Below are 15275 nucleotides of genomic sequence, written 5' to 3'. Positions count from 1 at the left end.
CTGAAAGACTAGCAGAAAATACTTAGAGGGGAGGATGGAGGACGTGTAAGAGCACAGATGACCACTAGAAGAACCCAAGTTACAGGTAAGCAACCTGTCGTTCTTCGACGTGGTCTCTGTGCTTTATACGAATGGGCGCATAGCAAGCTGCACCCATGCCATGCTCACCTGGAGGAGGGATCAGGCGAAGATGGACTGTAACACCGCCTTGCCAAATGGCGTGTCTTTTCTGGCTTGGACATCCAGGGCGTAGTGCTGCGCAAATGAGTGTTTTGACGCCCACGTAGCCACCTGGCAGATGACGTCCAAAGGAATGGACCTGTCAAAGGCAGTGGAAGCTGCGACCGCCCTTGTTGAGTGTGCTTCGATGGAGAGTGGGAGAGGCTTCTTGGAGAGCTGGTATGCTAAAGTGATGGAGCGAACCACCCATCTGGATATGGTCTGTGCAGAGGCCTGCTTGCCTCTGTTGGGTCCAGAGTGAAGCATGAAGAGAGAGGTAGAGGTGCGGAGAGCCGAAGTTCGGTCTATGTAGAAGGCGAGCGCTCTACGAACCTCGAGGGTGTGGAGACGTCGTTTGGCCTCAGACGATGGTTCAGAGAAGAACGCAGGCAAGGAAATCGGTTGGGAGCAATGAAAGGAAGTAACTACCTTCCGAGAGGAAGGCAACGTCTGGTCTGAGGACGACCTTCTCTCTATGGAAAACCAGGTAAGGAGGGTCAACTCTCAGTGCTCTGAGTTCACTGACCCACCTGGTGGAAGTGACAGCCATAAGGAAGGCCAGAGAAATCGTGGTCATGGGTTCGAAGGTAGGGTGCATGAGAGAGGATAGCACCAAGGTCAAGTCCCATGCAGGCGAAGCCATGACCGGTGGGTCCGGGTAAAGGTGGGTGAGACCTTTCAGAAAATGTTTGACCATGGAACCACGATGGCGTAGAGGTGGAGAGTTAGCAACTATGGCTGTGAGATGAACTCGCAAGGAAGGCACCTTCAGTCCAGCCTCGAGGGACAGTAAGTATGAACTAACGTGTTCTACAGAGACAGTGTAAGGGAACATTCCTGTTTTCTAGAAAGTTCCAAAAACGTGTCCATTTATGGGAACAGGAGGTGAGGGTAGTAGGTTTACATGAAGCATTAAGTATTCTCTGTAGGTCTACGGGCAGGTTGGGACTATGTGCCAAGCTGTGAGATGAAGATGTTGTAGGTCTGGAAGGAGGAGGCGACCGTTCTGCAGGGAGAGGAGGCGAGGGTTGTGTGGCAGGCGGAGGTATTGATGATTGGAGAGGTGGAGGAGGTGGGAAAACCAGGGTCCTGGGCCACCATGGGGCAATGAGTATGCAGTGCGGTCGGTCCTGGGAGATTTTCTGAAGAACTCGAGGAAGTAGAGGAATCGGGAAAGGCGTAGACCAGAAGTCCCGCCCAGTTCATAGCAAACGTGTCCCCGAGGGAGTTGGGCCCAATCCCAGACCTGGAGCAATACAGGTGACATTGCACATTCGTCTCTGATGCAAAGAGGTCTATTTCTGGGAGGAGCCAGCAGCGGAAGAGGGAGCGGAGCGTGGGGGGATGTAGCTGCCATTCGTGGGACATTGAATGAGTCCTGCTCAACCTGTCCGCTGTGACATTGTCCTGGCCCTGAATATGGACCGCCAGGGGGGTGACGCCATGGCAAATGCACCAGAACCACATTTCTGGTGAACCACCCGGGGATTGTGGGTTGTGAACCAGTTCTATTGCAGATTTTGCGAATAGACAGTTGACTTCCGAGAGGAGAGCCGGAGTGGCTGGTGTGGGGAGTGGAGGATTGTATGGTGGGGTGGATGCAAACACTATACCATACCAGACTCTCACGATGGTAAGAGCCCAGGAATCGGTGGTGATATTTTCCCAGGTGGAGATGAAGGGGGAGAGCCTGGTGCCCCATCTGGGAGGGGTTTTCAAGTCATTGTCTCTTAGTATGGGGCTGGGACCCCTTAGAGCGCTGCTGCTGCTTGGAGCCGGTGAAGTTGGAGCGCTTTTGGTAAGGTTGATACCTAGTAGAACGAAAGGACCTGTCTTGTGGTTGGTAGTACTGGTGTTTAGAGGAGTATGGCTGTTGTTGCCATTTCTGGGGCCTATAAGGCTGGGATGAGGACTATTGGAGCCCCATAGAGCAGGCCGTGTTACGAAGTTTCTGCACTTTCTGAAGAGTATCATCTGTCTTTTCTCCAAACAGGGATGAACCATCAAAGGCAAGATCTTCCACTCTGGATCTAGCGTCGGGTGTCAGTCTGGAAGATCTGAGCCAGGAGTGGCGTCGAAGAGCGACTGAGGATGCCATCACCTTAGAGGCGCCTTCTGTTAAGTGACAAATTGCGTGGAGTTCCTGTTTTGAGACCTGCGTGGCTTCTCGCAGGAAAACTTTAGCTGGACCTTGTTGTTCCTCGGGCAAATGGTCCAGGAAGGGGGCAACATGGTCCCACAGAAAAGACTGGTATCTGGCGTGGTAAGCCTGATAGTTTGCAGTTCTGGTCAATAAAGACGGAATTGAATACAAACGCCTCCCAAATGTGTCCAGTTTCTTCCCCTCTTCGTCGGGTGGGGTGGAAGAGGTATATCCACGGAACTTAGAGAGTGAGGACTCTACTACAATGGAGTCAGTAGAAGGTTGCTGTTTTAGAAAGGAGTCATCCTGGTCGGGGGAAGCGTGTACCCTATAGAAGGAATCAAGTTTCTTCAACGTCTGGGGAAGGGAGGAGGGTTTCGACCAGGAGGCCTTGGTGACCTTGAGGATGGAGGAATTCAAAGGAAGTGAGACCGAAGGACGGGCATCGTCTTCAGTCAACTGGAAGAGAGGATCTGGCTCTGACTTATCCCCTTGGGAAAGCTGAACTCCCAGGGAGGTAGCCATATGGGAGACAAAGTCAGCGTATATTCGGAAATCCTCCGAAGGAGAGCTAGGCCTTGGTTCCATAATGAGTGTAGGGGGCAAAGAGCCCAACGATATCTTGTCTGAAATCGAGAACTCTGGTCCCTCGTCATCCGAAAACAAATCTGAGGAGTCGCTCGAGATCGGAGGGAGGAATTGGATTCGAAGCCTAATAGGAGGTGGTCTAGAATCTGGGGTGATCGTAGCCGTGGCTGCCTGCACGGGAGAGCTCCTTGGTGGAACCCACGGCGGTAGCAGAGACGTGGTTCGGGGTGGAGGCAGAGGGGGAAAAGATGTAGCCTCCGAGCGAGGGTTCGGTACCGATACTGGTACTGAGGTAGATGGCCAGAGTGAGGTAGAACGCCAAAGGGGTGGTTCAGTAGCTGCCTGCGTTCGGTGGTGTTGGTGAAGCTCCTGGTGGGCATAAAAATAGTCCGCCCGACAGGCGTAGCGCTCATCGAGGGCTGCCTCAAGTTCTCGATTAGACCATCGACAGGGCTGTTCCGGTGGAAGAGCTTCGGATTCAGAATCCCGCTTGGATTCGTAAACGGGATCGTGGGGACTGGATGCATAAGCCTCCTCAGCATCTAGAATAGTCTCCGTCTGGAACATATGGGATAGGTGATTGGTATATGTCGGTCTATGCTTTTTCTTAGGGGGCTCCGCCGGAGCATGACGGGCCTTCTTTCTCTTTTTCTTCTTGGCCGGTTGGAGGGAGTGCGGTTCAATTAGTGCCGCTGTCAAGATCAACAGTGCCACAGAATTCTTCGGTACCGAGGTCGAAGCCCGAGCCACGGGATCGACCGGTACATTGGTCTCTGGTGTGTTCACCGAGATCCCCGGTGGAAACAGGCTGTAAGCCCCAGGCCAAAGGAGAAGCGCTCGAAGAGGCCTGCATAGTAGGTGGTTTGTCCGAGCCCGAACACTTATTCCCAAAGGCTTATTCCCAAAGCCAAGAACGAAGACGCAATGCTCGATTCTTGCATGCCTGTTTGGTAAAGGCCGCACAGTGCAGGCAAAAACCAACCTTATGGGCCTTGCCCAAACAAAAAAGGCAAAGTTTGTGGCCGGCGGTCAAGGGGATCTTAGATCTGCAGCGACCACACTGCTCAAAGTTTGTAGTCTTGGGCATAGGCCGGTGAAGCACCAAGGAAACCGTAGCACGCTGGGCCCGAGGACCATGACGGAACAGTGTAAATCCAAGGAAACTTGGGGGGGGGGGTTTAACCGGGGACAAAATAAAAACGCTAATGAAGAGTAATACGAAAAATATAGGGTAAAAATTGGCAATGGTAGATACTTAACAGCACAATCTAGCAAGGAGTGCTCAACTATGTGTCTTCTATCGCAGATGAAGAAAGACTGAAAAGGGAAGCCTGCGCAGCCACCTATATAACGTGGGGGCGGAGTTACCGCCAAAAAGTTAGAACTCTAGCTTGGAAGCTCCAATATGGTCTCTGTGCAGGCGCAAAGCCCATTCGTGTAAGGCACAGAGACCACGTTGAAGAATCCCTGTTCTAAAGTGTCTGAAAAAACTAAATGCTAGCAAATTGCCAGGGCCAGACAGCATCCCTCCAAGAGTCCTTAAAGAACTCAAATGTGAAATTGCCACCCTCCTTGCAAAAATATATAGCTTATCCATACAATCTGGTTCTGTACCAGAGGACTGGAAAGTAGTAAATATAACACCAATTTTCAAAAAGGGATCCAGGGGTGATCTGGGAAATTACAGGCCAGTTAGCTAAAGGTCTGTTCCAGGCAAATTGATGGAAAGCATTCTCAAGGATAAAATTGTTATGCACATAGGACAGGCCTTTTTGGGGGAGAACCAGCATGGCTTCTGCAAAGGTAAATCCTTTTTGAGTTCTTGAGCGTGTCAACAGGTGTGTGGATCAAGGTGATCCAGTTGACATAGTATACCTGGACTTCCAAAAAGCTTTCAGCAAGGTTCTCCATCAAAGACTCTTGAAAAAACCTAGCAGTCATGGGATAAGGGGACAAGTACATGTGTGGATTTGTAACTGGTTTAAGGACAGGAAACAGAGGGTAGGTATAATGGAGAGTTTCCACAATAGAGGGAAGTAAGTTGTGCCCCCCCCACCAGGGATCTGTACTCAGCTTTTTAAATGATCTAGAAGTTGAGGTAAGCAGCAATGTGGTCAAATTTGCAGATGACACAAAAATATTTAGGGTAGTGAAATCCAAAACAAACTGTGAGGAGCTCCAAAAGGATCTCTCCAAAGTGGGTGACACAGTGGCAAATGCAGTTTAATGCTGGCAAGTGTAAAGTGATGCACATTGGGATGAAAAAACCCAACTCTATGTCTATGCTGATGGGATTGGAGCTGTCATTGACTGACCAGGAGAGGAATCTTGGGGTTGTGGTGGACAGCTCATTGAAAGTGTCAACTCAATATGTGGTAGCTGTTCAAAAGGCCAGTTCCCTGCTAGGAATCATTAGGAAGGGGATTGAAAATAAAACTGCTAATATTATAATGCCCTTATGCAAAACTATGTACACTTGGGAGTACTGCATACAGTTCTGGTCACCACATCGAAAGGAGGACACTGTAGAACTGGAAAAGGTGCAGAAGAGGGCAGCCAAGATGACTGGGCCTAGTGCACCTTTCTTATGAGGCAAGCCTACAAAACCTGGGGCTTTTTAGTTTAGAAAAAAGACAAGGTCTATAAAATCATGCATGGTGCGGAGAAAGAGTAGATAAATTTTCCTCCCTCTCACATAACACTAGAACCAGGGGGTCAATCCCATGAAATTGATGGCCGGGAAATCTAGGACCAACAAACAGAAGTACCTTTTCACACAATGCATAATCAACTTGTGGAATTCTCTGCCACGAGATGTGGTGACAGCCAACAACCTGGATGGCTTTAATAGGGGTTTGGATAACTTCATGGAGAAAAGGTCTATTACTGGCTACTATAGGCTACCTCCAGCCTCGGAGGGAGGATCCCTCTGAATACCAGTTGCAGGGGAGTAACAGCAGAAGAGGACATGCCCTCAGCTCCTGCCTGTGGGCTTCCAGCAGCATCTCGTGGGCCACTGTGTGTAACAGGATGCTGGACTAGATGGGCTTTGGGCCTGATCCAGCAGGGCTGTTATGATCTCTCAGTAGTTTTAAATATCCACCATTGCCTGTGTGAACTGGGAAGTACTGCTCTAAAGTGATTTTGCTCCTAATTTGTAGACAGACTTCTGCTTTTCCCCATGTTAAAAAGCACGAATGTGCCAAGTGACATTGTCCAGGGATTTGGGGCATAGTGCTACTGGTATACTGACAGCCAGCTCCATTTCTCCTTTAACAGGCATGGCAGGTTCATCTGTAAACCTAGTGTTTTGAGTTAACTGACTGGATGTAAGTTAATTAGTATGGTAAAATTGATCAAATGACTAACTTAAGCAGGACATTTATGTAGATAGGCAACCCTATAACTGTGGCTTTAAAAAAAAATCCCATCTATATACAGCAGTATTCTTATTGTTTGGCAGACATTCTCTGTAGCCTTCTGGTGACAGGAGGGCTGAGGTTCCATAATAGAACTGTATAAGTCTGTTCTTCAGGGCTTTGTGACCCCTCAAAAACAATTATACAAGTGGAAAGGGCGTTTGGGTGGAGGGGGAAATACATGCACACTCCATCCTTGGAAATGTGTAGCCCTCCTTCCATTGCCAGAGGGCTGCAGAGAATGCCAGCCACTTTTTTGAAACCGAAGAGACATTTCAATTCAATGTAGTTGTGCCTCATAGCCACAATTTCTAATGATGTATTCTGAAGTTTGAAACAGGATGCTAGTGATTTGGAATATATAAAAATGTTGTTTGAGATCATATCTGTAAGGAATTGTTTTCCAGGATGAGCCTGTGCTCCATCCACACAGGTGAAGGATCATAATTTTTTAGACTGTGAGCCCTTTGGAGACAGGCAGCCATTTACTTAATGAATGAATTTCTGTATGTAAACCACTTTGGGAACTTTGGTTGAAAAGCGGTATATAAATATTCATCGTATTCATCAACACTTTTTCCCATCAAGAGATTTGTCAAATAATATTGAAATACCAAACCAGAAGAGAAACTCCTTTGCAGCAAAACCAAAAAAGTTTGAACATACTTGTACAAGTAGCTTTATAAATTTAATATGGGAGGATATTGTTTATCTACTATGTTTTTAATAAAGGTAGACAAGTTATATGCATTGCAATTTTTATTTAACAAACAGGTGACAACACTAGAAAACACATTGATAACCAGTGCTTCAGCAGTGAATGTGGGTTCTAAAAAAGGTTCATTAAGATAAATAGCTTGGTTAAGATTTTAAACCACAAGTTTTATTCCTGCCAGGAATGCTGAAATGCAAGTGTTTACAGCTGTAATTCCTTATTGGAACATCTACATAATATCAAATATAATCTGCAGTTTCAAAATCAATACTTATAAAAGCCGTAATTAACGCTTATTAGTAGCCCCTTGCAAGTTTATTGCTTTGAGTTAAACATTCCTCAAGGAAAAACTAGAAACGTAACACTAACTTCACAGAACCCAATCATTCCTTCATTCATCCTATGGTGTTAACACTGGAAGCAAAAAATGGTGAGACTTCCCAAAGGTGTTCTTAAATGGAAAACTAGCACAAAGTATCCATTCCACATGACTTGCAAACACACTTAACATTACCACTTAGTGCCAGTAGAAGAAGAGCAAACTTGAGAAAAGTTTTCCAGAAGTTTAACTGATTACTGTAAGAAGTTTATACAAAAGGAAAGCATCTTCCTTACACATAAAAATCTGATATTTTAGAAGAAGGCATACACGTTATAATCTCAAAGGAGAACATTTCTTGCAGACTGAATGTTCAGGTTTCCAAATTCCAGTGTGCAACAGCAGGTTTTTGAACTCAGCAACGCTTTAGTAATTTAACAGTATTCAGTGTGTTTTGCTAAACAAATGCATATAGAGACGGTACTTGTGTCGGTTGAGCATCCAGTCCTTCCGTTTGCATTTACACAGCGTCAAGTGTTCTACCAAGATCACCATCTTCAGAATCATCATCATCTGAAGCTGCTGGAAATATTGGACATACATTAAAAAACTTTCTACAAATCAAAGTTGCAAAAGTCTATGTTTAATATAGCCAATATGTCATTTTGAATTATTAAATATTTCAAACTAGAGTGCTTCATGGATTGAGAATCAAGGTCTTGGTTCATGACACGCCACTATCTTCCCTGGAACTGGAACACTCGTTTGTACCAAGATGAACTGCTGCCTTTAATAAGCAGCTAGATATAGATGCCAGGGAACAAACGATTTCTCGATTTAAAAAAGAACGACCAGAAATACCAGAAGTGTCTTAAGAGAAACTGCTTTGAAAATGAACTAAGGTTGTTACACTTCATTTGCACCCAGTCTTTACACAATCTTGAGGGCATATTCATACTTGCCAGCTACTAGAGCAGTCTATTTTCTATCTTGACTTTTAAAAGCTGAAATACTTTAAGACTGCACACACAGACCAACGAATTCACTGCAGTATATATGTAGTAAACTTGGGTCCCCAGATGCTGCTGCACTACAACTTCCATCATCCCCAGCTAAAGGCCATTGTGGCTGGAGATGATGCGAGTTGTAGTGCAACAGCTGGGGAACTAGGTTTGAGAGTCCCTCATAGTCAATGACCAGAACAAAATTCTACTTTTTGCTTTACAGCTGCACAGCTTAAGCTTAATAATAAAAGGACTGTCCCTTGGTATAATGTTAAGGTGCAGGACACCAAAAGCCACCTGACAATTATAATGGCTAATTATCAGTTGTCTCTCAGAAAGGGAAACCACCTGTGTATAAAGGGGTTTTAAAAGCTATCATCCAAACATCCCCAATGGTTTGTCAGTGACATGTATCCAAGTGCTTTGAATAGGAAACCAAACCCCCCCAAGTAGAAAAAACCATACAAAATCAAAATGCATTCTAATCAGAGCTTGAGTTAGGCACTCAATTGGAACAGAGGATAGGGAAGGGATGTCAACACAGAGCAGAAAGGAAGATGGGCACCTATTGAAGATTGATGAACGAAGACAGACTATAATCTTTCATAGCAGAAGCAGAGGTAGTGGTGAAAGAGGACCTTGGAGTCCCATCAGGAAACAGAATTAGAAGCATTGGAATCCTGGCAATACTAAGTTCTATTCACTATATATGCACTTCCCCCACAGTTTCTGAAGACAAATTCTGCTGAGCCCGCTCACATATTCCTTGCTCCTGCTGCACCAGATCTGGTCCAGCTCCAACCAAACTTGGACTAGTGCAACAACATGTTGGTGTCAAGAAGTGTCACAATTCCAACTCACTGGAAAGAAAGGGGGAGCAGGGGACTATGCAGGTGCAAGCAGGTCTGCAGGGGCAAGAAGGTACCAGTGTTCCCTCTAACAGGGATTCCCAGATGTTGCTGACTACAATTCCCAGAATTCCCAGCTGCAATGGCCTTTGGCTGGGGATTATGGGAGCTGAAGTCAACAATATCTAGGAATCCCTGTTAGAGGGAACACTGAAAGGTACTAGTGATGGAACTGCAATACTCCCTATTTTTTCTTCTTCCTACAGTCTTACCAACAAGAGCTAGCTTCACAACAGATAGTGCTGCCAAACAACTGCAAATGCCAGGACCTCCTACATAACATTTTAAGCATTTCTAGCACATTTTAGTCATAAAACAAAACATTTCCAAAGAGCGTAGAACACAAGCTATAATTGCCCTTGTGGTGCTCTAGTTGGCCAATACATCTACTGTCCAAAAATGAAAGTGGAAAGCCAAATGGCTAACAGCAAACACAGCTGACTTAGTCATCACTTATATAGTAGCAGCAGCAGCAGCAGCTGCTGCCCCCTTCCTTAAATGGAACTATTTCTGAAAGATAACTCTCTGCAAATAACTAAGAACTCTCTCTTAAAGTATAGACTCCTAGGAAGGTTATTTTCCTCCTAGGAGATACTATTCTTAGAGAATCTTTTCTGGTAAGAAATTACCAGAACACCTGTCCTCTTGAAAGCTAGCTGCAAACTCCAGCAGTCTAAGCAGGTCATTTGCTTGAATCAGCTCAGCTGGTCTTGGTTATTATGGGCACAATCAGGCCCAAGTTTAGCACTTTGAAATCCCATTTATTTCCATAGATAGTTCAGCATGTGCTTAATATCTCCTATAGGATTTTAAAGTGCATACCTGAGCCCCTCTGCCATAGAGCAGATGCTTCCTCCTGCTCTAGCACAGTACACTCTGGATGTCACAAGTCATCTTGCTAGGGGCATTTCATTTGCAGGGTATGTACTCAGCACAGGGGTTCGATTAGATTCCTTGAGATCTCTTCTTCCACATTCATTCACTTACTCACAATGCCCCAAACTTCCATCTCTGGGCGGTTTACAGTAAAAAACAAAACAAATTAAAACCTTAACACAATTTAAAACCACAAGTCAGGTTAAAAGGTTTGGGTGAATAAATGTGTCTTTAAAGGCTTTTTAAAGTTGTCAGAGATGGTGAGGCTCATATTTCAGCAGGGAGCACATTCCAGAGTCTCAGCGCAGCAACAGAGAAGGCCCATCCCTGTGTAGCCAGCAGAGGAGCTGGTGGCAACTGCACACTAATCTCTCTGGATGATCTCAAAGGGCAATGGGGCTCATAGTGAAGAAGAAGTTCTCTTGAACACCCAGGACCTAAGTGGTTTGGGGCTTTATGGATTATAAGCAGCACCTAATATTTATTGGCAGCCAGTATAGTTCTTTTAATATAGGAGTAATACAGTCTCTTCAAGATGACCCTGAGACCAACCTGGCTGCCACATTCTTGACCAAATGCAGTTTCTGGACTATCTACAAAGGCAGCCCCTCATAAAGCACATTGCAGTAGTCAAGTCTGCAGGTTACCAGCATATGTACTACTGTTCTGAGATAGTTTATCTCAAGAAATGGACGCAGCTGGCTCATCAGTCGAAGCGGATAGAAAGCACCTCTGGCCACTGAGAAAAATCATAACAATTCTATATAAGTTTGTTTCAGTCAACAGCATGAAAGTCGTAGGTCAGTCCAAACTTGGCACTTATTGGAGTATATATCACTAGGACACAGTTGAGTTTATTCTACGAGTTAAGAGTACACTTTTAACTTTGAAGTGAAGCTAAACAAGTGGAAGCCACCTACTTTCAATATCATCCATATGTGCCTGAAGAGTTCTTGCAAGGTTAATAAACTAGAAGCAATACAGAAAGAAGATAGTTTAAAAGTTGCAAGTCACCACAGGGTTTTAAATCATTAAAAGAAAAAAAAAGGGAATATATTTGTGCCTTTCAACAGTCTTAGGTATTGTGAGAGATCTCAGTGTCCCCAGGATTGGCCTCATATGGAGAAACAGATGAACTGAGGTGGGGAAGTCAGACACAGCTAACCAGTCTCTCCAAGCTAGGGAAAAAGGACTGCTGTAAACAGAAATGGTCATAATCTGAAAATGTGACTCAGCAGCTCACATATTACGATTCTCCCCATGAGCTTGTTTGAAGATGAGTGAGGATTACTTGCATGAAGGAGAGAAGCACTGCATAAAGTGGTCCTACAAAAATAGTCATAGGACTATAAACCCATTTGGAAGTTTCTGTATGGAGCAAGATCAGAGCTATCACCAGTCTGCATCCAACTACAAATTGCATGCACAGAATGCTTTTGTTTGCACACAGAAAGGAAGGGGTTTTTTTCAACGAACAGACCCCACCCCCAGAGTTGCCTATGCCTCCCAAAAATATGGCAACCATTAGACATTTTCAAGGGCAAAGGCAGCCACATGGAAAAGAGGAATCACCCCTCCTTTCCATGCCCACACAGACGCATTCCCCATGTACAACTCTCAGTTTGGATGTAGGCCAGTGACAGTTCTTTCAAATATACACAGATATGTTCAGACCCCTAGACTAAAGCAAATAAGCTATGTTTTGTTTTGTTTTTTTAAATACTTGCCAAGGGCATCCTTTGAACCAGCAAGAGTTCAGGAAGATCTGCTTAGGTGCTGCTGTTCTAACAATGAAGTTATCATTAGCAAGAACTCTTAAGTAAAAGGGAAAAGCTTGCATCAATAGAACCATCATGATGAAAGACCAAGCTGTGTTTTTGCAATATAATTAAATACACAAAGGCTAAGTTACAATTCAAAGTTCTTTCCCAAACAGGCATGCTTATAGAGATTCAAGATTGTCATCTTACAATGGGCTGGGGGGGGGCACGGTGGCGGAATATGTAATACTCAGGTTTGTTTTCAAAAGGTATCAAGAACTGAAGAGGGGATTGGAGCATTTCTCCCTACAACAGGCTAGTGCTTGCACCATTTAGTTTGTGTGGGTGCCAGGTGGGGGAGTAACAATGGGATAGAGTGGTGGCTATTAAAGTTTGCTTTTAAAAAGGAGAGAAGATTACAACTTCATGAAGGATAGATCCAACAGTTCCAAGGGACAATGGGTTATATCCTGAACACATTTTCCATTTGCACAGTCTGGGAGTGGAAGTAGGAACTATTTTCACTGATCCTTCATTCCCTTGACAGCTCCTTGCACTCCCAAAACTCTGCTCCTGAAGTTGGGGGACCCTCAGGAACAGAATTTCAAAAGACACATAGTCTGCAAAGGGAAAGGACAAGAACTGTCGCTTTCTCCCCACCCATGCACAGACAAGGCTTCTTCCGTAATGGAAGAAGTTATTGGGTTACAACACGGCATGCCTTGCTGTATATGGAATTTTTTCCTTCTTCTCGGAAGAGTTACAGCACTTCTTGTTCCACACCTCTGGTCCACTGTACCAGTAATGTAGCTCTTAAGTCAATACAAGAGTCCTAAAGGTACAAGAGGATGGCATCCAAACCTATTAGGAGTATGTAACCTGTCCCAATGTGCTTAAGAGACACTAGAAGTAGTACTCTAACAAGATTAATCCTTAAGAGTCCCATGTGTAAGCTGAAAGCACTTTGGTTTTTCACATTCACTCACACACACACACACCCTATTCACAGGTTTCCCCAGCTGCATGGTTCCCTTAGAAGGCATAAAGGGATGCAGCAGGAAGGGACAGAAAGCCCTAGTGTGTAAGTGACTCTTCATCAGGACCAATCTAAATGGTGATTACAGGAAATGCACACAACAGGTATCACAGCCTGCCTGTTCCACAGAAACAGCTCACACCACTTACCCGGACACGCGTGTTGGCCTCACTTGTAGTTCCCAACATATCTGAAAAGCGCTGTTCACACAAGTGTAACAACACTACAAGGTAAAGCCCAGAACTGATAAATTCATAGTCTGCCTAGAGAGAAAGGGTATCATCAAGTCAAATGTTTATGTTCTCTGAAATGCACAACTTGTGCTACATTACACTGATTATTTTGTCCCATCTCTCTCTCTCACACACACACACATACACATTATACAAGAAACATCTATGGAACATCCATGTCAGATCTTAACATACTTGCATTTTTAAAGCAACTGCTTTTTCCCAAGTCTACATAAATCAAACTGACTTGCTTAAGCTGAGAGCCAGCATGGTGTAGTGGTTAGAGTGGTGGACTAGGCCTGCGGAGACCAGAGTTCAAATCCCTATTCAGCTATGAAACTCACTGGATGACTCTGGGCCAGTCACTTGTCTCTCAGTTTAACTATCACAAACTTGTTGTGAAGATAAACATAACCATGTACACCACTCTGGGTTCCCTGGAGGTAGAGCAGAATATATGTTAAAAAGATAGCCATCTTAAGATACCAAAATGAAGCTTAATATCCCTGCTAATAAGCAAGTAAGTCCTCTGGGCTCCTTTTGCTAAACAAAGCATGCCCTTGATAAGTATCCAGATTCCAATAAGTGTAAACAGTTGTAGTGACCAAAGGATCCAGTATTAAAGATACATTACAGCCATTCAAGATAATACTAGGAAAATACTACTAGTCTATATTTATATAAAACTATATCTTGATGCAAGTGCTTAATTTACAACAATAATTAAGCTACACGAGTCTTTATTTCCAGCCATGTAATAAGGAAAATCCCTCTGAAGTCATTAGTATTATAATTGCTAAGCACAAACTACTGTTACACTCTTCAACTCTTCTCCCCGCCCCTCCTGCAAAAGTTCTCAGGTCTGTCAAACTTGCCTCAACAAATGCCCTTCTACTCTCTTAGTACACAGATTTTCTATACTGGCAAGTTTGCTAAGGAGACAGAAGCCTCTCCAGCACCAGCAGAACACTGAACAGGCAAGGCCAGCTCTCAGTGACTAGGTGTCTCCTTACTCCAGCAATCCAGATCCTATTTCTGCTTCAACAGCAGAGCACAGATTCTGGCTCATACAAACCAGTCTATTTACTTCCTCCCAAATAAGTGTGCATAATATTCAGATACAAAAATCATTTGTCATTGCCAAGAGACACAATATGCTTCTGCTTAACTGAATGTTGTCTCTTTCGTAACCCTCGAACTCTTAATCAAGTCAGAAAATGGGAACAGTAACCAATGTTCACTACGGCTTCCAGTGTCACCTCTTTCCAAGCCTTGAGGCATTTAATTTCTCACAAACATACAATATACCAAAAGTTTAAAGCTCAGAGCACACCCTTGAGACATAAGGCAGAACATAACCTACACGAGTTTATAATACATATCAACATGTGACCTGAACAGATATTTTCTTCTAGAAGTCCTCGTAGCACTAAACTGACACTTACCAAATTAGCCAAAATATACTAACTTGTTCATTTGCATGTGCTCTATGAAGCTCATGAATATCAAAATTGTCAAGATTGAGATGTAGCTTCTCTTTGCACAATTCACAAGTAGTTACTGCTTCCAATGAAGAACCTGAAGAAATGGGAAAAGACAGTTACACTTTGAATTTGTTTGGGCTAAATGCTCTCTCAAAAAACTAGGTGTTAGGAATGAGTCAATTAGATATATGAAATTACACCAGTTAACAAAAGGAAAGCTTTAACCTGCATATAGAACTAAAAGTCATAAGTAGAAACAAACATGCAAGGAGGAATATGGAAGCCAGTGAAAAAACACCCAGAATTTTCACCAAACATTCATGATTTACCCACAGTTTACTTAGGAAGTCTATCATAATACTCTTAGGGGCAGCTCAAAACAATATTGAACATAGCACAAATATAAAGTATGCCAGTATAATCACAAAGTATTTTAAAAATACATTCTTTGAACCACAAATTTAGCAGTGTTACACTTTTCACTAATGTACTTTCAACTCATGTTGGAAGTCTCAGACACTGTGTAGACAGACCCCCTAGGTTAAAGCCAAATTCTCCCCATAGAAGCAAG

The 15275-nt window shown here is 44.1% G+C and overlaps 1 protein-coding gene across 19 annotated transcripts in view; it reads right to left on the bottom strand.

The window, feature by feature from the left end:
- Nucleotides 1-7110: 7110 nt before the first annotated feature.
- The window catches only part of MARCHF7 (membrane associated ring-CH-type finger 7), a 119800-nt gene continuing 111635 nt past the window's right edge, over nt 7111-15275 (bottom strand). For 8 of the 19 annotated variants that reach the window (XM_053260803.1, XM_053260772.1, XM_053260752.1 and 5 more), the window contains 4 exons: nt 14689-14798; nt 13137-13250; nt 11112-11160; nt 7111-7985 (listed from right to left, as the gene is read on the bottom strand). In XM_053260803.1, the coding sequence (XP_053116778.1) occupies nt 7924-7985; nt 11112-11160; nt 13137-13250; nt 14689-14798 (335 nt within the window). In that variant the 3' untranslated portion in view covers nt 7111-7923. Of the gene's footprint in view, nt 7986-10137; nt 10327-11111; nt 11161-11918; nt 12006-13136; nt 13251-14688; nt 14799-15275 lie in introns of those variants that run through there. The other 11 variants (XR_008309660.1, XR_008309661.1, XR_008309656.1 and 8 more) reach the window with 11 other exon arrangements.

Source organism: Hemicordylus capensis, chromosome 1 (genome assembly GCF_027244095.1).
Source record: "Hemicordylus capensis ecotype Gifberg chromosome 1, rHemCap1.1.pri, whole genome shotgun sequence".
NCBI classification, from domain to species: domain Eukaryota; kingdom Metazoa; phylum Chordata; class Lepidosauria; order Squamata; family Cordylidae; genus Hemicordylus; species Hemicordylus capensis.
This window is presented reverse-complemented; position numbering and strand designations above follow the sequence as displayed.